The 23,140-nt window shown below is 41.1% G+C and overlaps 1 protein-coding gene across 1 annotated transcript in view; it reads left to right on the top strand.

Moving 5' to 3' along the window:
• Window positions 1–23,140, top strand: part of LOC145439972 (titin-like) — a 515,551-nt gene that overhangs the window by 298,880 nt on the left and 193,531 nt on the right. The window contains exons 114-127 of the mRNA XM_080317640.1: window positions 803–1,826; window positions 8,632–8,699; window positions 10,346–10,485; window positions 10,694–10,770; window positions 12,196–12,314; window positions 14,620–14,788; window positions 15,402–15,545; window positions 16,102–16,282; window positions 16,679–16,777; window positions 16,840–17,002; window positions 17,603–17,793; window positions 17,931–18,094; window positions 18,223–21,708; window positions 22,337–22,615. Of these exons, the coding sequence (XP_080173766.1) occupies window positions 803–1,826; window positions 8,632–8,699; window positions 10,346–10,485; window positions 10,694–10,770; window positions 12,196–12,314; window positions 14,620–14,788; window positions 15,402–15,545; window positions 16,102–16,282; window positions 16,679–16,777; window positions 16,840–17,002; window positions 17,603–17,793; window positions 17,931–18,094; window positions 18,223–21,708; window positions 22,337–22,615 (6,304 nt within the window). The remainder of the gene's footprint in view (window positions 1–802; window positions 1,827–8,631; window positions 8,700–10,345; window positions 10,486–10,693; window positions 10,771–12,195; window positions 12,315–14,619; window positions 14,789–15,401; window positions 15,546–16,101; window positions 16,283–16,678; window positions 16,778–16,839; window positions 17,003–17,602; window positions 17,794–17,930; window positions 18,095–18,222; window positions 21,709–22,336; window positions 22,616–23,140) is intronic.

Genomic DNA, 23,140 nt, shown 5'->3' with positions numbered 1-23,140 from the left:
CGATATAATAACCGCTAGTGTTATCAATGATGTCATATTGTCGGTTGCCCGATATATGAGCATGCGACACATTAGCATGCGTCACTTTGGCACTTATGTATATCCTAACCCCACCTGAACCCTAACCCAATCCTCAGTCTATACTACACCCGGCCCTAACCGCAGATTTTGTCCGCATGCTCAAATGTCGCTTGCTTAATTGTCGCGCGCTGAAGTGTCACTTGCTCATATGTCCATGGACCAATATTATCATGTGAATAACTAGTCAGTGCCCGAGATTACCTGGACACGATCTGATATCTACATCACCTTTCAACACATGCTGCCTGATCACTTGTCTTGTATATGTTATCTTCTGTTACTTTTCATTCAGTGTGCATCCATCTTCTTTACATCGTATAGGCCCGGGTGGGTGATTTGGTCTGATTTGATTTTTGGTCTGGTTTGAAATAAGACTCCAAGTCGTTTCGACGCATTCCTATCTTTTCATTCTAATCTTAAGGTGATTTGGAAAGGACCACGACTGACCTATCGATCTCGCTTCCCATGACATGCCGCCCTATTTCTTGTCGCATTCTTTTTCTATACTATCTTCTTTACTTTCATTCAATGTGCATGCTTCCTCTTTACATCGCCTAGGCCAAGGTGGGTGTCAGATTCCATAGACTACTCCTTGTCGCTTCGACATCTTCCTGTCTTTTCATTGTATCGCATTTTTGTGGTGTATTGAACTGATAAAATTGCTAATAAACCAATGATGATGATGATGAGTATCAATAACAATAAACTTTATTCTTTATAGAAGAGTCCTCGCGTGTTCATCAACACGGAGAGAGACATGTTCTCGTACACCGCTATCATGGAGATACAGTCGTGCCTGGTTGAAGACGCCGGTGAATATAAAGTCGTGGCGAAGAACAAAGAAGGCCAATGTCAGTGCGTTGCGAGAGTGGACATAGCCAAGTGCAGCATCGATTCGAAAGTACCGAAGTTAAACTTGGATGGATTACAGTGCGACGGTCGACTGGCGAGAAAGAAAGGCAGTGGTACTAACACCCCGAGAACTCCTACCTCAGCTACAAGGCGGTACTTGGATCGCGTACGGCGTGATGGTCGAGCTAACAGTTTGACTAGCGAGTCTATACGCACTCGATCGTTTGAATCGTCCTTTAACGGATCACCCGAAAACTTTGGAGCTCATTTCCGTGCATCTTCACTAAATAACATCCTTTTATCCCGGACTCATGCCTTTAGCGGTCGCCGTACCGAAAGCCTGTCTATTAGTAACGAAGGTAACGCAAATGGCGATACTTTTTTAGATAGTAACATTGTATCTACCTCGCCAATTCGCAACAATCTTACATCCGATAGCAGGTTTTCAGATGAAAACAGATCGTTTGTAGTAGACTCTGAATACCCGGACAGTGTGATAACACACTCCACCGCCAGCACTAGTGGCGTATTCATGATGGATGATACCATAGAAAGTCGACGGTCGTCGGTATCTGGCAAGCACGAAGCGCCTTGCATTTTAAAGCGCCCGAAAGCTATCGCGACTGTTGATAGTGGCAATGAATTCACCCTTTCGTGCACTGTATCAGGCCGGCCCAAACCGCAACCCGTGTGGCTGAAAAACGCGGATCTCATACACGAAGATAATGACAATTATATCTTTCAAAATCGCGGTGACATCGAAAGCGGTTATGTGTTCTCCATGACAATTAAAAGTCCCACCGCGGCCGATTCGGGGGTGTATACATTTTCTGCGTTAAATATTGCCGGCGACGCGTCTAGCACTTCCAAAGTCACGGTACTGCCTTGCGAAGGTGAGATGTGAGCGATGTTTGTATTTTTGACACAACACTGCATTGCATGAGTGAAGTCAATGTTCAACTACATTGATTGTTTTGCTTCGTTTTCATTTGTATATTATGTATGATTGCGATCAAGTTCGCGAAATATCGATATTTTGTATTGTTCTGCACGAATTTTCTCTCATTTTGTCACGCGTTTTGAAAAAGCATGAGGTTGAATAACGATCCATACAATTTTTTGCATCTTGTTACTCCTATACTTTATGTCTTTGATATTTCCGTATATTACACTTTACATACACTTTATTGTCCTAATCCCTAATAAATCCATGAAGCCATACAGCCTGTCATGGCATACAAAGTTCTGGTTGACGGTAGGCTACCGTTTGAATCCTACTTATTGGAAAAAATACATGTTTGGAATTGAATGTAGCTCTGTAAGTGTAAAGAGAAGGAATGTCTATTACGTGAGTGCCTTCGACAATTTGAGCCTGAAATCGTGGAAGTATAAAGGGACGACGTTTAAGATCAAAGTTTTCAGCTTGGGTTCAGCACATGACATGTGTGTGTATGTGTGTCGTTTTTTTTTAAATATAAAAACTAACATCGCATTTGCAGTATGCCGTGCATGAGTTTGTTGAGTGACGCACGGTGGAATGTTGCTGCACTAAGTGAGGTAAAGATATCAGCCACGGAATTCAGGGAGATTTATAAAGCTTTTTCATTTACAGGCCAGGTACGTAATCCACAGTTCACGAACCGCCAGCGCAAAAGGCCAGCTCTGCGTATAAACCGCAAACTGTTGGAATCGACAACGAAAGCGACATCTGCTAATGACTGCGAACGCATTGAGCGCTGTAGAGTAAATAATAACGTTGATACACCTAGTAGCAGCAAGATATCTAGAATATCCCCCGAAGATAAAACAACTAGTCTTACGCAGCGTCAAGGCCGCTCCAGGACACGTGAAGACAAACCCGCGATGCGGACGTTATATCAATCCCACGCAAGTATAGTTCTGTCCGGGAATCCATGCCTTTCGAAAGGTCCAAATCATAGGCTTACAAGGCGCGCGTCAAGCGTCGACGGTCGTAGTTTAACTAATGAACGATCTAGTTTGAAAAGTGTAACCAGATCTGCGTCATTACCAAGGAGTTACGATTATGCGTCAAGAGCTAGCTGGTGTGAAATGGACGGTATTGAAAAACCATTCAGGCTTCCAGAATATATTCTGCATAGGTTGACCCCCGTTCAACAGGCGCCACTTATGTTCGCTCATGTTACTGCATACGATATTTTTGCCGGAAGTATTTCCATCGATGATGAGCTATCTACCTGGTCAAGGAAAAGTGATGGCGAAGGTTCAGATACGGGTATCTTATCGTCATTTCCGTCATTTTCCTACCCTTTACCTGATCCCGACTATGGGGAGATATGTGGGGTCCGTTCGATTGCTCATGAGAAGGACAATGCCGATTCAGGCAAATCGTCCAAAATAATCCCCAACCCAGAAAACCGTATCGACAAAGGATCCATTCCGACATTTGACGACATGATCTCCTCCACATATTCATCTGAACACCAGCAAATCGATCTAGGTCATCCGTCAAAGGCAACGGATCGAGAGAAATCTATCACGTCTTTCGAATTTGACCAAGTTCTTGGATACAAGCAATGGATATCGAATGCGGGTGGCCTGGAGGCCTCGGACATTGTCGATCCCACTGAAATCGATATCACGGCATCTGAAACCAATTCAAAACATACCAGTAAGGAATCTGTTTTATTTGTAAAACAACCGAATACGGAGACCGGTATCGCTGAATGTGAGCTTGAGAGTTCGGTGGTGAGATTGAATAGAGAGCACACAGAACACATAGGGGAGAAAGGAAATGAAGCTGTGTCAGAGAAACGCGACCTCTCTGGTGTTATTTCATGTCATGAAGCCTTGGCTGATGCTCTTACTCTTTGCACAGAGGTAAACTCAACATTAAGCAATTTGGAGGCAATTCTGGGAGTTAATCGTGCTACTGCTATCCTACAAAATAATTACAGTGGATTGGACTACGCATCGGTTGATCACCCACGACCTACCAGTGACTTAATGCCACGGCCCGACCCGAATCGCACACTCAGTAACACTCCTGTGCCCGATGAGTTGACGAATAGCGTACATTCCAACGAAAACACCGCCGACGCTAGAAATGAACATATTACGGTATCGCCAAACCCCAGTTCCAGAGCTTGGTCACCCGGAGATACTGTCGGATCACCTTTTGCCAGCTTTACCACCGGTACTTTCGATTGTGACACAGCGGACGACGAATATCTACCAACAGACTATCCCAGGACATTTTCTGAATTCGAAGAGGCATCTTTTATCGGCAACGAAAGATCAAATTACAGTGCCGCTCTGAATAATGCGATCACAAAATCAATTAGCGTAGAACTAAGTGATGATTGTGACTCCACAGACGGTTGCGAATTGCGTGATATAGCTGAAGACGTTTGTCTATCTCCGACACCGCACCCAGTCGTTGAGAACAAGAAAAATATGCAAGAGTCACTCCTTATCGGCACCACAGATCACCTTATTTCAACTGGGGCTATCACATCCAAATCTGTAGATGAAGGACAAATTTGCAATCAACAAATACCAAGAGAGCAGTTAAAACTCAAATACGACAATATTACACCAGCTTCTCAAAACGAGACTAAATCATGCCTAAGCGAAGCGAGTTCTAATGATCAGATGTTACCTTCTATTTTAGAGGATAGGCAGCTGTCGGACGAAGATCCCACACAACCAATGGAACTGCCTGTTGTAAGTGCCGAGTCGCCCTGCGAGTTTGAAGACCGCTTTGAGACCCCTACTCCCAAAGAATTATCACCAATTTTGGAAGTTGATGAATTTGAGTATGAAAGTTCAACCACAATTCAAGCTAGTATGGACCCTAATCCATTGAACATAAGAATTTTGCGAAGCAATGATTCTGATGCCGTCGACTCTGCGGATTCATTGGCATCGTTTGAAGCTCTGGAAAAAGCCATCATGATGGGCGAAATGGAAGGCGTTCGAGGCACCCCGAAAAAGAGCGAGGACGACGAAATAACGCACAGACAAAGTTTGGGCAGACCTTTGGTATTCAAACGTGGAACCATTAGCCGAAACTCGAGCCTTGAGTCTGAATATTTTTCCAGTACCGAGACCAGGCATTTGACTAGAAACTCGTCTTTTAGCGATAGCGACTGTGTCACTTCGAAATTGTCGGAGAGATTAGGAATGGATATAGGAATTTTACCTCTCTCCGCAAATCAACCACGTTCGCATCCGGCTAGGTGCGACAGTGTGGGCGCAAGCTTGAAAATAATCCATCGGCAGTATTCTTTAGAGTCTTCTACCGGTACACCGTTTGATGATGCTAGCGACGGTTCAGATCACGCGGTCGACGAGAAAAAAGCTATCATTTTAGACACGGACTACTGCAACGATACGTGCATATTTGAACGTAAAGATACTGATATAGAGAATAGTTCAAATTCTACGAGCTATCTCGATGGAAACGATACATTTGACGACGAATCAATGATTACTATATCTGACGTCACAATCGAATATTTGTCTTGCTCATCCGGTGCGTTGCTGTCCGATTTAGAATTTAATACTCCAGATGGCGACATTAATTTTGCGACTCCTGTTGGATGCTGCTCGCATGACTCTTTTTCTGATTGCGACTCAAGCAGAACTACTACTGCCTACGACACAACAGGCTCGAAAGATTACTCTTCCGACAGCAAGCAAACTATAAGCCACAGTGGAGGTTATTGCACACCCCCTACCTTCCAAGTAATAATTCCCCCTAAATTTATAGGCTCGAAGAAGGACGAGGTAACGGCACGCGAAGGAAAAACTGCCACGCTAAAATGCAGCGTGATATCCCATCCGCCTGCCAAAATTGCTTGGTACAAGGACGGGGTTTTATTGGAAATATTCGGAAGAATCAGCCATCAGCATTTGCCAACTGAGGAGAATGATTTGCCGTCATCGTGGAAGATTCCTTTCGACTGTTCCAAGTCATCGCTCTTCCCGTCAGATTTAGATATACGTTGCGTGTTGCGAATCGACGAAATTATCGCTAGTGATGAGGGAGTGTACATCTGTAAAGCTTGGAGCTCTGCCGGGGTTGCTACGAAAATTATGCGCCTTCGCGTGATTGGCGCAGGTGGTGAAGATGAAACTTGACAAGATATCTTGACAAACGCTGGTCTAAAGAGTAGGCCTATGTAACTCCAAGATAAAAATTGCAGCACCGAGAACGAGCGTTTACATGCGCGTAAATATGCCGGACTTGTTCGACGATGCATTAGGTTGGCGGGAACAATGAATAAAATATGTACACGTTCTGTGTCACGAAGGCGTTAATACTTATGTACTGCTTATTTCGATCTAGCAATATAGGCGTAAGTAATGGCGTGTATGTTTGAGATGTACTGGGTTTACTCATTATTAACCGCCGAGTGTCTATTCTATTTCCTTTACATGTGAATTCCGCTTTTCGGTTGAAGGATTTGTGGTTTTCGTTGACGTAATACAACTGTCTCAGGTTATCTCCGAAAGATGGAGCAGAAGACAGCTACAAGCCTTACCATGCTCTCCGCCGGCTTGTCGCTACTCGAAAGTATGAACACGGTAACCAGCGTTCCGACAAGTTATGGAAAAGATGTCCTTCTTTCTCACCCCACTATGACCACAAAAGGTGGCTGCTATTCCCCACCGCTACATCACACGCACGAGGGGAATAGAAATAGTAAAACTTCAATCAAAACCATCCCGTTGATGATGTTGGACAGCGATGAGATTGATTCAATGGACACCGTCCAAATTCAGCAACACGGTGGCAATGTTGGTCATATAAATTCAGCTACGTATGCATCATCTTCAAACAGACATCACAACCAAAAGTTTGTGCACTTCAGCGAAGATAACCTTCTTCGAGAGTACCCTATTGGCGGCAGCGACAGCAGTGACGTATGCAGCGAAGCGTCGTCCACAATCAGCCTGAAACATGTAGTCGTAGGCAAGGAATACGACTGGACGGAAGAAGTTCGTCGACTGATAAGAGAAGAGATGGATATCAGGGAGCAATTGCGCAAGGAATCAGAAATCAGGCATAAAGTATCTAACGAAACGCAAACTGTAGTTACCAAATCCAGCCAAGCTCCGGAACACGCAGCGCCACCCAGATTCATGAAACCAGTATGCGATTGCTTTATCACTGAAGGAGAAACCGCGTACTTTGTTTACATCATCGAAACTACTAACCCGACCGCCATAACGTGGCAGAGAAACGGTATTGAGATAACAAGGAGCGTTGAAACTCCAAACATAGGCATCATTGATGATGATGAAGCAGGCTGTCTGCTAATCAGTGATGCCTATCGACAGCATAGCGGTGTGTACTCGTGTATTGCCGAAAATATCTACGGCAGTGTCAAGTGCACGGCCAAACTGATCGTAAGGCCAGACGTGGCCAGGCCGCCAGGACACGAGCCTACTTCATTTGAATCATATCAACGTCGGACTTATAAGGATCAAATGTCACAAACGCTGGAGATATCGAGGAAGAATAAGGCGGTTAATTCTAAAGACCTGGGTGAAAAGAATGACTATGAAACTGGCGAAGGTGCGGTTCACAAGCACGACCTTTGGAATGCCACGAACATGTCGATGCTATGGCGGCACTTGCACTGGTTTAGTTGATATTTTAGACACTCAGAGCAGGAAGTCTTTTCCGGCTGTTTACACGATATCTAGCAATGTAACGAGTGGTGTATAGGACACTATAACGTAGGTGTAAGTCGGGCAATTTTGCATGTATGTTTGTCACGTCGAAAGCGTCGGGAAATGTGAAGTAGCACAACACGGTTATTAATTATGAAACGCAGTCAAATGCTTTATTAGCATTATTTTATTAGGCATCAGCGCGCAAGTTAATATCTTAGAAATAGGTATGGAACAATTACAGGGCTTTGCTAATGGTAGATTGGGAACTACGGTCCTGCCTTGATGTAGGGATAATCCGTCTGTAAGAGTATTAGCACTATATTTGCAACAGCTTTAGTCGACGTTACTTGCAATTCAGTAGCCTAAGGATAACAAAACCACATATCTCGTAATGTGGATCCCAGCATACTGCGTTAATGTGAGCTTCAAGCGCGAATTTTTCTGTGCCACAGTTGCAAAGATAAGAAAAAATAAACTTAACGTGATAGCTATTCCAATGAGCTAATCACCGCTTCTCATTATCACCCTCGTATTGTTCACCATCAGCTGTGCTGAACGTGCAGACTAACGCGTCGCAATGTCTATGCGATATGGCATTGCATTTCATCTTGTGCACATTTCTAGCCGCTTTGCTTTCATTCAGCTTGTCAAGATTGGGAGTAGAGCAAATTCTGGGGTTTTCCAATTTCAATCACCCTCCGAGCTACGGTGAGGCTCGAGTTTAGTGGAGTAGAAAGAATAGATATTCAACAATGCATGTCGCGGTGTATCACTTCACCCATTTCTTGTATCCTGTATGATCGTGAACGTATTTATTTCCTTTCATTTCACGAGTCACGTTACCTTCTTCCGCGCTGAAGTGGATACATCACTTTTTAATCACGCACTGATCATCTTAAGTTGCTGTATGTTTCCGTCACCGTTACTTTGCTCGGCTGCATGCTTTTTAGCGAAATCAATTTCGGTAATCACTAACGCGTGGCTTTTTGTGTTTTTTCGATACTTCATTTTACTTTAAAAATAATGCCTCAGAAGACAAAGTTGAAGCTCCAAATTTTACGAAGAAATTGATAGCCTCAAAATACACCGCAGGAGAGAAGGTATGTAGAGATGTCGATGTAGTCAGGAGTCTGGAATATGCAGTGGGCCTGTAGATTGGACCTGGACAACTAGATAATTAGATAATTCGAATTGTGTGATTAGACTAATTAGAGCGAAATGCTGGTTATCTAATTATATACTTCATTCTAGTTCTAATATAAACTGGGAAGGTTAAATTTTTCTAGTCACACTACTCCAGGGGTGGGCAATTATTTTCCTCCGCGGGCCAAATGAGAAAAATATATACGTTGGCGGGCCGAGTGAAAAATTTTAGTTATATTCTCCAGCGTGTTTTAATTTTATTTGCAAATTGCATAGTTAATAAATGCTGTTCAGTGAATGTGTTGATATTAGGTAATGAGAAAGTGACGGTTAATTAAAAAAAATAGCTATTTGCTGTCATGCTTGGAAACAATGTTAAACATGATAAATCTTAGTTCTCTTTGAACACCTATCCATGTTCCTCTATTAAGAATCTAAAGCAGTGGTTCTCAAACTTTGTTAGGCACGCCTCCCTTAACAATAGTGAACAATTTCGCGTCCCCTTATCATGATATCTCAAAATATTAAAAAGTGCAACCAACGGATAGTTTGATGGCATGGACTATTTTGGCTGTTGATGAGAGAATTGTGAAATATAAAAGTAGGACAATACACAGAGCAGCATCTATAAGCCGGGGGTATATCGCGCCTAGCGCGAAAATTTTTTTCAATGAACTTCGGCTTCGCGCCACCGTTCTGATGCTTTCAGTTCGAGAACCATTGCACTGAAATGTATATGCAATAGTACAAAGCTTATTTTCTTGGCTGTGCTGCCTTCCGAGCAGTGTACAGCTTAAATACCCTTTACGTTTAGCGAAGCTTGCAGTTTTTCTGAACTTCGCCCTCCCTTGTCCGAGTGTTCCGTGTTTTTGTAATAAGACCGACTTTAATTAAAATCCTTAATCTCGGCGACATGCTCGGCAAAAACTGAAAGGACTGGTTCACCCCAGACTCCAGTATACGAATATTTCGTGCTCTAAATTCTAAACCTATACCTTCTTTGAATTTCAGTTTTCGGCATGGTAGGCTATCCTTTATGGGTAATAGATATGATGAGTCATATAATTATCGCGAGTTCAGATTGACTTGTATTACGAATTGGTATTTGGAAACATATCACGTAACAAATTGAAACACATACCGCATAATGCGTAACGTGACAATGGCAACAAATAAGGTTTGCTCTAAACTATATGGAAAAGTGATTTTTTGTGATTTCAATTGCTTCTCATACTTTGCCACATTGCCTTTATTTTAAATCTAGATTACGCATGTCAGGTACGAAGGCAGCGAAATCGTGGCATATTAATGAACGGGCTTCAAAGTAAACGAATTTCCTGTTCATTTGATACAGCCTATGGTTTTAGTCATTCAAAAAGCAAGTTTTAAGTTTTAAATTCCAAGCAACCTTTCACGGGCCGCACGGAATAGCTTCGCGGGCCGCACTTTGCCCAGGTCTGTACTAATCTGTAGACGGCTTTTCATTTCTGTTGTCTTATATATTGCAGAATTTAGCCATGACTACATAACTACGCAAAATATGATATACTGATTACAAAGTGCAGTTGAACAATCTCCATTGGCCTTCATTCCTTTTTCATAGGTTCGGTTGCACTGTCAGCTGACCGGATCGTCTCCGATCCAGATTACCTGGTCTAAGGACGGTAATCCTCTGCTACCATCGTCTCTCGTCAATATCGACGAAAGATCTCCATTCGTTGAATTTCCCGAGATTGCACTCAGGTAAGAATGAGTATAAAGCAGCATACAGGCATCTTCGCTTGTTGAATGACTAGGGTTATCGAAGTCGACGAAATTCATTATATAGCCAACTGTATGCTGATACAGCTATTCTCACCTAGTGCATTTATGTCCTTTAATGAAAATCCGTGTGTACGTGGAACAGTTATGCATTCTGCTAATAGCTCTGAAACCCCCGTTTAATTTTAAGCGACTCTGGAGAGTATTCCGTGATGGCGAAGAATAAAAAAGGAGTGGCAACCTGCTCCGCTTACCTTACCGTTGAAGGTCGGTCGTGCCTGCCGTGAAGATGCAATGTTGCTTATTGTTGCTTTCCGTCACGCATGTTTATTGTCATTGACTGTGTTATTGACCGACTTGATAGCGTAGAAATATATCCTACTTCTTGATACCAGGGTCGCGAGAACTAAATAACACTAACCTTAGTTAAATAATGTCCATTTCCCGATAATGGAGGCCTCAATACAGAAAAATTCGATATTGATTGAGCTCACCATCGCCGACAAGGCTTTGGAATATAATTTGTAACACGACAGTTTCGGTCATTGTGTCAGTTCCGAAGCAAGTCTTCAGAATCCGTATTATTGATTTCGGTATTTGTAAGTAGCTCAATTGTTGCCATAATAATCTTATGTATCTGAATTTATTTCACTTTTTCTTTAGCATTTTGTTTGAGCGGCTTCTTGTGTTTTTTTTGCATGTTTTTATGCGACAAGTTACATGTAGTCGGCTAGGATTTACAACTTAACGATAAAATATTATTCTGTATTTCGTGTTTCATGTGCATGATAAAGACTAAATTTGATGCTTGTTTGCAAGAAAACCTATATCATCTTGCAATTTCAATGTTACGGACATTTTGACTCGCACTCGAATGTGGATGACTACTTTGATTACCACTATTGTGACATCATGATATGATGCTGCATTTGCTTCAGCTGTATGACTGAATGTTTGATTGGCAATCACAAAGAACTACCGCGGAATAAACGGGATGCGGGGTAGGCTGCTGTACCAGAATGAAAGAATTTTAATCCATGGATATTGGATACATTGGTTTGATGTTTCAGCGGGATCTTAAAATACGTTTGGATATTTAGGTTATATTAGAGTGGTGAGGAAAAGTGAGCTATTCGCCGTGAATTGTGGCAGAATTGTTACTCGGATTCGATCTAGTCATACTAAAGAGACGTGTTTGGCGATATTGAGTTAAATATACACTCTCTGCGGGCGTGCATTATCAACATATATTGAACATCTGATGTATTTTTATTCCGTTCCTTGGGACTAATCTCGTCGAAGTAGCCGCGGTCGTCAATCCAATTCAATTTTCAAAACAAGTCATAGATAACCCTATAAAATATACGGAATATTGAGACCTGAGAATCTGGTGAAGCACAGAATCGGGGTGAGATGGCAGTAGATATGTCGTTAGCTAGCCTGCTTTTTAAACAAACTCGCCAGAATCCATTAGGGTCGCAAGTATAGTTATTCAAGTTACCAGTTCGAGTCAGTTTGTCAGATAATCCTGCATGTATGAGCCATGGGCCGTTTGTTGCACCCTTGGCTACATAGCTAACTACAGTTGATGTTCTTCAGCATGTGCGATACTGTATGCATGGGTGAGCAACGAGCACGCGAAACGGTCAATATAATCGTAGATAGCATCTCACGGATCTATTACTCTGATAGGAATAGCCCCAGAGTTTGTGACCAGGCCCGAGGCTGGAGTCGCCAAATTGGGCGAATCGCATTCCTTCCGGGCAAAGATAAAAGGAATTCCGAAGCCTGAAATATACTGGGAGAAGGAAGTAAGATGATGTTGGTTATGACTAGAATGAATATGATATCCATAAAATATGTAAATATGCTATATATATATCAATAGTTTTGCGAATAGTCACTGGCCTATAAGCAATGGAGCTGTGTAGCCTACGCAACATAAAAAATCCTTGGGACCTAACAGTGACACGTAGAACATAGCTAGAGCTGCATATGACAACAACTTGGGAATAATTCATTACTGCCCTGTTGATTTTCGGCTATTTCACAGCAGAGTTGGATCAATTACATTATTTCAGTTCAATTACAATTACAATTACAATTACTTTCATGCATGTTTCAATTACATTACAATTACAATTACTCCATGCTAGAAATATCAAATTACAATTACAATTACGCATTGCATGCTTCAATTACATTACAATTACAATTGCTGCTGTTGAACGTGTAATTGAATAATCATAAATTCAACCGTGCTCCTTGACAACTGTAGCGTCGTATTTAACAACAATTCAAGTCTAGTTCAGATTGTGTAGTAATAAATGCGTTTATGTGCGTACATAGTATGCTATGTAAGATGTCATTGTGACGTAATATAAGCGTGTTTTGTGTGCTCGGTAATTATGGCTCACGTAATTGGAAATGTAAAATGTTATTTACCTAATTTCCTATGGGTTAGGATTAAGGATAGGGTGCAGTATGTCGTTGAAAAATTATTATAATGTATGCACGTGTTGGATTTGCGTATATAGTATATAATTAAAGAAATAATAAAATTTTTATCGAGGGACGTAGGATTAGGATGAGGAGTAAAAACAAAACCGTGCTTTGTCAGATAAGACGTTATATAATATCCAGTGGTCTGGTTAGTTAGCCAGACGAAGTAACGATGCAGCATCGTGATCTGAAATCGTATTGTAGATTGCCAACCCATGGATAGATGCGCAAGATGTGAGTCACGAATGAATGCACCGACAAACGTACTGCAGAGCCGGCTAAAAGCAGCAAACTTCGTAGTCCTAGAGCTGGCGATTAATGCGTCCAAATTTGAAGCATCTGGTCTTTATCGTAAGCTATTGATGTACTAATTCCGAAAATACAAAATAAAATCTCGTCAGAGCAATGTAACTCCTCCAAAATAGCCGTTTAAGGCCGACTGTTCTGAAAAGTGAGAGCGCTGCAGCAGCATGACCACAACAATTTCCAATTACGCCCAGCGATTGTTCAGAACAATGCCGATTCCCAGACTTTCACGACTATTTTGGGATGGTACCATTGCCTGGAAATATACTTTTATTGCGGAATCAGTGCGACACTAGCTTTCGATTAGGACCATACATATCAAATTTCGACGCTTGGATCGCCAGCTATGGGACTAACAATTCTGCTATCAATTAGCCGGCTCAGCAGTTCGCTTCTCGGCGTATTCAATCGTGAGTCACGTGTTGCGAATCCATCCGTTGGTTGGTAATCTAAAAATTGTATACAATGGCAGCCGAGGCCAGCATAGCGGTAAAAATAAAAAAAACTTCGCCCTCAAGGATCCACCAAATTCCTTGTCGACATTTAAAGAGAATGCATTATAAGTCAATTATTTTATGTTGTGCTTGTCAGGTCTCAATAGCAATTTAATGTAATTTAAATTGTAATTGAGCAGAATTTTTGTCAAATTACAATTACAATTACACTAAATAAAAACGCTTCAATTACAATTACATTACAATTACATTGAAAAATGTAATTAATTACATTCAATTACAATTACAAATTACAATTGATCCAACTCTGTTTCACAGTCGCTAATTTGGAAATGCGTAGATTTGGGAGTCGCAGTCGATGGCGCGGTGAATCGACTCCGCAGCCCTGGTTATAATGGTATCGCGTAAATTTAGGACATCAGTTCTAATCAAGAATGTTCGCTGCAGATCACTCGTGATGGCTTGAGGAAATAAAACTACTTGTTATGAAATTTATATATTGGCACCAAGAAGGTGGTGGGACTTTCACAGGGTTTTAGACGTCTGTTAAGAACCAGCGCCGAGTGGTTTAATGTAAATCCGACAATTGAATGCACTGATACTGCTACGTTGTCAACGCGGCTGAGATATAAAGCTACGGCAATGATTATTGACTAATGATGTATTGGAGCTAGACAATTGAATTATATCTATTCCGTCGATATATCGCTCCCATCCGTGCTGGTGCAAGGACAAGACTGTGAGTCGCGTGTAATACCGTACCTCCAACAATTACACAATGATATCAGGCATCTTTGCCACTTTTAGGTAACTCTTTTCATTGTCGGGGAAATAATATTTTCGTTTACGCCAGGGCAAGAAGCTACAACCGTCTGGGCGTGTCAAAACGTTCTACGACAAAGCCAAAGACGAACACGTATTGACTGTGTCAAAATTGACTGCGGGCGACGCTGGCACTTACGATTGCGTTGCCGAAAATTCAGCAGGCGAAACCCGATGTCGTATCCCATTGCTTACCGAAGGTAGATCATAACTGTAATTCGTCTTCACCTATTTTATCTTGGGATTTCCAACGCACCACTTTGCACCAAAAGTGGAAGGTGTCCTGTGTGGACGATTGGCGATTGCATTTAGACGGGTGTTATGTAGTTATATGATGAATATGATGATGATTATCCTTGCTACTTTTGAACTCCTTGGCGGCTGCCATATTAATAGGTTGCGGGTTTCAGTGCGGGCGAGGTCGATTCTAAAAACCCTACCGAAGCGTCGTGGGTTTATCTAAGCTCCACGCTATCTGATCCGCGTATCATAAAAGGCAAAGAAGTGGACAGTGTGCCAGAAGTCAGCAGCTACTTAATCAAAATAAAGAATGTCGACCTGGTGTAAATGATCATTGCAGTCGAAACACACCAGGAGTACCACAACCAACAAAGCAACTCCTTCGCCGCGCTATTCAACAATCTGTCCCCATAAAATATATATAGAACAGTTATACTGAAACATGCACCGTTAACATATTCAAAATTCGAGAATATGCATTTCGTTGAAGTATATGTGCAAATTGTGCATTGTGCAGGTTGTGATAGGCCTTGTTTTTTCTGGTATTGATGGAGAGAATTTGTTCTGTTTCAGAGCAATCTTTAGCCGAGTCCCTGCGAAAGCAAATCAAGCAGGATTCTCAGAAAACTCAAATTGTCAAGAAAGCTCCTTCAAGAGAAGTGAACGAAAACGCACCGGTGTTTGTCACCTCTCCAGAGAGTTCATCTGCTGCACAGGGTTCGTAGAATAGTACGCTTACATTGAATCATGTTCTGGATTTACCCGTGTCGTCGCTGAAAAGACATCTCTCTTTTTCGGCGTCTCCAAGCATTCTTCAAGTTATGCCATGAGCAATGAGCATCTTCGAGTCCATTTTAATTTATCACCGTGTGATAGTATTTCACCTATGTATTTCAAATCTTACACCAACTAACAACAAGCAGTCATGGTGACATTGATGGAGCATGACTTTCTGTGATAATTTATCATTGCATTGTGCATTAAACATCCTATTCAATTGTATATTGAGGTTATATGCCTCCAAGAAGCTGCTGTAATAAATCAGTGCGTAACTGAATACCAGCTACTCGATCTGGATTGAGATTTCATTTTCGTTTCGACATTTGGTTGTATTAAGGTTTCAACAAATTTCGATTGGTCACCCAATTATCCAAATTCTAAAACGATCACTGATACTTTTGAACATAACAAACGAAATAATTAATGAAAAGGATGGTTGACTTGTTTTTGGCAACTTTCAAGATGTATGTAATAATTCTGTATCCAAATCTAGGAGAAACCCTCGTCTTCACTGCGGAAGTTACGGGCTATCCAGAGCCTTCCGTCCAATGGAATAAAGGAAAATGGAGAAAGCTCAGCAGCTATGGAAGATTCAAAGTAATTCACGAAGACGGCAGTCCAATTCATAAGTTACAAATAACTGAACTTGACAAGCCGGATAAAGGAAGCTACAGGTAAAAAGATTGTCCTGGTCTTCAATCATTATTTCGATATTATATGGCATACTCTCTATTATGTAAACCAGTTCAGATGAGCCTAATGTGATTTGAAGTCATGAACACACAAAATGGTGATATCACATCAATCAGTAGGCCTGCCTACAATCTACATCAGTCGTTCTCAAATTTTTTAGGAGTTTTAGTTCTATTAGCGGATTTTGACAATGAGTAGTTCTAGTTGCGACTTTTGAAAAGTGAGCAGTTCCAGTTCTAGTTCCAGGAGTAGTTTGTACGAGTCCGTGAACTACCGTATAATACTCAATCTGCTCGTTTCTATCGATGATTGTCTTGTTCTGAGTGTTTGTTTCATCATGCTAATCATCTTTTCATTGACAAGCTTTACATCGACAGGTGCGTAGCCAAAAACAAGCACGGCCAAGCCGACGTGCAATTCAATATCGAAGTCACAGATAAAGTCGTGGAAAAAGTCGACAAGTCTGCCTTGAAAAAGTATTATCCCACTAGGTAGGCTACCTATTCAGGAAGAATTCCATTTATGTAATCCATTTCAGAACACCTCGTCGTGAAAGTATCTCTAAGGAAGAGGAATTGAAAAGATTGTATGAACTCATGCAAGAAGTTGATCCGAAGGAATATGAGAAATATGCAAGGAACTACGGCATTACAGATTACAGACAACTTCTGTCGAGGTTCCAGGAATGGCGTGACTCATCGGTAAGTGTGTTGCTGTGGAAGGTACTTACGTCCATTTTTGCAGATGTAGTGTTACATGAGGGGTTCCCTACTTCGGGGAAATAAAGAAATTTGTCATGTTTATGTGTACATCAACTACAAGATAAGAAAATAATTAAAATTCAATATACATATCAGTAAAGCAAAAAGGCACATCTTTATTTTGAATTTATTTTCTCTAAGACTTATTGATATCAATAATTAATTTGCGCAACAAGTATCTCAAGGTTAGTTTTACATATCTGCGCGACAAAGGAGTGTGCAAGTCTCAATGTATTTTTTTGTTCAACAGTGCCGTTTAAACCATTTATATGAGTAAAATAGCGTTTCCTAACTTTTCTAGAGGTTGATGAACTAGAAAAGGTCAGTGATTTTTAAATGTTTCAAAGGCGGCCACGGTGTAAAAAATATTTGAAACCCCTGTGTTATATAGTTCAATTTATCCGTTGCTCCACGAAGCTTAATCTATGAACAGATGGATAAATAGAAAACAAATGTGTAATTTTGAAAAGAATAGTTAATACTATCTATTTTATGTATCATATCCGTAGAATATTTCAAGCATTTCTTCTCTTTCCGCAGAAAGAGGGCAAGTCGGCCAGTTCAGAAGCGGCCGACGTCTCTGCTTTGTTTAAATTCATGCAAAGAAGCATATCCTTGTCAGAAACCGTCAAGGTAATCAAGGATATTGAGGACGTATCGGTGGGGCATGGGAAATCAGCAGTCTTCGAGACCGAGCTAGAGATCTATGTTCCTGAAGCGGAAGTCAATTGGTTAGTTGCTGAATCTTGTTGGTGAATTACACCTTCATTACGTTATTGACTTGGAACTAATAGTTAAACACAACAATATCAGTAATTGATTGCATGACAGGGATCTGATACTGAAAACGATATTGTGGTCTTACCAGGTATAAGGGAAATGAAAAGTTGTCACCAAGTGACAAATATCATATCGTGAAAGATGGTGACAAGTATTCTCTCACTGTCAAAAACGTGGATGATTCGGATGCGAGCTCATATCGCATCGTAGCCGGACCTCATTCTTCCACTGCTAACCTGAAAGTCATATCAGGTATGTTTTTCGTTGAACGAATTTTACCTTATGCAATATCTTTGAGTCCTACTGCATTTCTTGACGCTTTGATATCCTATTGTTTCTTCAAGTGTTTGACTTTCCAAAAAACAATGATAAAATTACAGAAACCCGAGGTGACGATGTTGCAGATGGACGTACAGTTGCTAAGAAAACGGCTAAAACTAGAATTCTAACCTCAAAATCGGACACTGTTTCTGTCCCTACTGAAAAAGTTGAAGATCTCGGACACCCGAAAATTGTAATCGAGAATGTTACACCGGTCCCCGAGCCTAAGCTAAAATCAATTATGAAGAAGCCCGGTGACAGGAAAGGAAGACTTGCCAGCCAAAGTGTCGGCAAGAGACTATCATTTGAAGATGAAGTTTTGGAGAGACAAAAAACTGCTGAGAGTCCTGAAGCAGAACATATAAAACCAGAGATGGTTACACCAGTTGAGGGTAAAACTGATGCAGCAAAATCTGATGTTGAAACAGAGCAACACGAAACACCAGAAGCGTTGGTCACTAGCAAATCTGAAACCACAAAAACTGCCTTACAAGAAGAACCAGCTGAACCTAAAATTATCCAACCTAAAGAAGTTGAACAACAAGTTGCACCTAAAGCAAGCAAGCAGGCTACTGCGGAGGGCACTAGCAAGTCTGCAATCACTGAAACTGATATGAAAGAACCAACTGAAGCGAAAAGTGTGCAGCCTGTCAAGGTTGAACCACAAGGTAAAACTCAGGCGATGAAATCCTCTACTCACACAAAGATTACCAGCAAATCTGAAATCCCTAAGATGGATTTCAAAGAGTCAGGTGATGTTAAGACTACTCAGTCTGAATTAGTTCAACCTCGAGTTAAAACTCAAGCAAGCAAGGCTGATGTCAAGGTGACTAGTGATTCTGTAATCACGAAAACTGACTTCAATGAACCAACTCAACCTAAAGTCAAGCAGCCTGATGAAGTTAGATCTAAAACTGGCAAGGTGGATTTGGAAGTCACGAGCAAATCTGAAATCACTAAAACCGACTTGAAGCAACCAGGTGAAGCTAAAAGTGATCAGCTTGCAACGGTTAAACCACCGGTTATAACTCAAGCAAGCAAGTCATCTACTGAGACGAATGTATCTAGCAAATCTGACATCACTAAGACTGAGTCCAAGGAGGCAGCTGAACTTCAGCCTATCAAAGTCGAAAAACAAGTTAAAACTCAAGCAAGCAAGGCGTTGGCTGATGTAGAGGTCACTAGCAAATCTGAAATCTCCAACACTGACTTGAAAGAACCAGCTGAACCTAAAGTCAAGAAGCCTAAAGATGTTCAACAACAAGCTGAAACTCAAGCAAGGAAGCAAGATAGCAAATCTGCAATCGCCAAAACTGACTTGAAAGAACCAGCTGAACCTAAAAGTGCGCAGCCTGTCAAAGTTGAACCAGGAGTAAAAACTCAATCAAGCAAGACTTTGGTTGATGTCAAGGTCAGTAGCGAATCTGAAATCACAAAAACAGATATCAAGGAGCCAACTCAACCTAAAGTCAAGAAGCTTAAAGAAGTCGAACAACAAGTTGCAACTGAATCAAGCAAGGCATTGGCTGATGTGGAGATCACCAGTAAATCTGAAACCACCAAAACTGACTTGAAAGAACCAACGGGGCCTAAAAGTATGCAACCTGTTAAGGTTGAACCACAGGTTAAAACTGAGGCAAGCAAGTCATCAGCACAAATGAAGGTCACCAGCACATCTAAAATCACTAAAACTCATTTCAAGGAACCAGCTCAACCTACAGCCAAGCAGCCGAAAGATGTTGAACAACGAGTTGCTACTCAAGCAGTTGAGGCTTTGTCTGATTTAGAAGTCACTAGCAAACCTGAAATTACCAAAAGCGACTTGAAAGAACCAACGGAACCTAAGAGGGATCAGCCGGCAATGGCTGAAGCAGGAGTTAAAGCTCAAGCAAGCAAGTCTCCTACTCAGACGAAGGTCCCTAGGTCGTCTGAAATCCCTCAGACTGATTTCAAGACGCCAGCTGAAGTTAAGACTACTCAGCCTGAAGCAGTTTTACCACAATTTGACACTAAAGAAAGCAAGGCGTTGGCTGATGCCAAAGTCCCTAGCAAATCTGAAGTCATAAATACCGAATTGAAAGAGCCTTCTGAATCTAGAAAGGTGCAGCCTGTCAAAGTTGAACCTCATGTTAAAACTCAAGCAAGCAAGTCGACTGCTCACACCAAAGTCACCAGCGAATCTGAAACCACTAAATCTGATTTCAAGGAGCCAGCTCAACGTAAGATTGCTCAGCCGGAAGAAGTTCAACCGCAAGTTAAAACTCAAGCAAGCAAGTCCTCCGCTGAGACGAAGGTTACCAGTAAATCTGAAATCACTAAAACTGATTTCAAGACTGATTTCAATGAGCCAGCTAAAGATAAAACTACTAAGCCTGAACAAGTTCAACCTCAAGCTAAAACTCAAATAAGCAAGGAGAAGGCTGATGTCGAAGTCACCAAAACTGACTTGATAGAATCAGATGAATCTAAAAGCTCACAATCCATTAGGGTTGAACCACGAGTTAAAACTCGCGCAAGCAAGTCATCAACTCAAACGAAGGTCACCGACAAATCTGAAATCGCTAAAACTGATTCCAAGGAACCAGTGGGAAATCGAGTGATTGAACCAACGGCTGCAAGTAATATAGAGACTGCACCCCTTGCACAAGTCCCGCTGAAAGCAAAATTGGAATCTGCAAGTAAGCCTAAAGATCTTTCTCTTAATCCGATTGATCAAACTGAGAAAGATGCAGAAACCGAGCAAATAAAGAAGCTGAAAGAGCGTCATGAGGCACAGAAAAAATTTATCAAAGACCAGAAAGAAAAAGAGAGAGTGAGAAAACAGAAATCGTTAGAGGAAGTTGCGGAAACAAAGAATAAAACGGAACCATCCAGTCATTCGAAAATCGCTCAAGATGCCTCTCAAGATGTAAAAGTCCCAGTGAGTCAGACACAAGAGGAATCAGTCGTAAAAATACGCAAGCGTGCTGAAGATAACAAAACTTCAACTGCCGACAGCAAGGAGAAGCAATCCCGCACAAAAACTGTTGTGAAGAAAGCCTTAAAAACTGAATTATTCCAATCCGAGTCTGAAAGTATAGACTCCTCTAAAACTGTCACATCAGATGTGGATACAGAAAAGCAGGGAAGCGAAAAGAGTATTTCTCGGAGAACTAAGCTTACTTTCCAACGACAAACCGCCATTGATGATTCCGAAGCTGTTCTTGATAGAAAAGACACTTCATATAAACAATCCACCTCATCAGAAAAACAAACAGTTACAAGAAAGACTAGCATGGCGGCTATCTCTGACAAGTCAGAAAAAGGCATTGAAAGCCTGATTGTCGCAGGCAAATCAGAAAATGAGATGTTGTCAGAGAATGTACCCAAAACCAGACCCAAAAGACAGTTTGCTGTTGCTCAGTCCCAGGTGATACCGATTGAAGCCACCAATAGAGTTGAAACTCTGGAGGTACAACAGTATCATTCTGCGCATCAGACGAAGGATGCAAATTCTCAACCATCCACAATTGCTGCATCTCCAAAGAAGAAAGCTCTTAATTATAGTAGGTGGTGTGGAAAAACACTCATACCCACCGAAATACATGATCCGACATCTCATTTACATTGTGTCTGCTTGTCTATCTGTTTTCACAATCATAAAAAAAGCAAGCATGAGATATTTCTTTTATATGGGGAGCAAATTTTTCAATTTCTGACATTATCTCAGGACCGTTCAATTTTTTGGCTGGATTAGGTTTTCCGTCTTATAATTGATGTTTATTGTTTTGATTCAACCTTCTATCAATAATCTTTGTTGTATATTTATATTTACAATCATCAAAAAATAGGACATCACATATATCTGTTAGTAGGGGAGCTAAATTATAAATTATAAATTTTCCGAAATAATTCCAGCATCATTCATTCAAGTTTTAGGCTATATTAGGCTTTCCATCCCATGATTCATGTTGCATGGTGGGATTCATCGCCTCATCAATAACTATGTCTGATCAGTTTAAGAAATGGCTGCAGAATTCAGGACTAATGCCTATAGAAAGATGATTCTCATGTAAGCCTGGTCATGGCATATGGAGTCTGCTACATCAAAGGGTGGCCATTGTGTTATATATCATATACTCCTAGCTCCCTAGTTTAGCTCGCATACCATTTAGACTTGTTCCTTATTCACAGTGGATTTCAAGCAGAAACTGAAGCACCAAAAAGTTCGACTTGGGGAAGTCGCCGAATTTTCCTGCAGTGTCACTGAACCCCATGCAAAAGTGACCTGGTTCAGAAATGGAATCAAAATTCAACCGTCACCAAAATTCGAGATCGCGGCTTCCGGAGGAACGCACATTATCAAAATCCATGATGTCACAATGGAGGATGAAGGCGAGATCACCGCTCATGCGGAGCTTGAAGATCATACAACGGTGGAGACTGCCGCAAAACTGACACATGCTCCAGAAGGTAATATTTATACTCTAATTATGGCTTATTGCATTCCTGTGTCCATTCTGAATCTACAATAGGTGTTGTATGGCACATGTTGCTATATATCAATATGACATAAACTGATTGAATTAATGCAACGTTTTTCTACTGTTTTATGTAAATACTTGTATCTATTGTTGAGGTTTGTGTACATGATATATGTAACAGTCTTCAACTGGGATAGCACCCCTAAAATTTTATAATGCTGCTGTTTTATGATTTGAAACTGTCTTGATTGTTTACAAATAACAATTAAATTTAATTCCCTAATGTTATAGTACGACTGAGCTGTTTTTTTATCTAGCACATAAGGCTCAAATGTGATTTCAATCAAAATTGCCCTATGGATTATATCTTTAAAACTAGAGCCAATTTGAAAAAAAGTAAGGCCAAATTTGAAATCAGCGGCCTTCTGAACATCAGAAAGCTCTCCTGGTTTGTCTGCCAAAATATTGACATGCGGTCTCTGATTCACGTCAAGTCAACATATTTGACAGATAT

Source organism: Botryllus schlosseri, chromosome 5 (genome assembly GCF_051294905.1).
Source record: "Botryllus schlosseri isolate E-star chromosome 5, Bs_hap1, whole genome shotgun sequence".
NCBI lineage: Eukaryota > Metazoa > Chordata > Ascidiacea > Stolidobranchia > Styelidae > Botryllus > Botryllus schlosseri.
The sequence above is the reverse complement of the archived record's forward strand: the minus strand, read 5'-3'. Positions and strand labels throughout refer to the sequence as shown.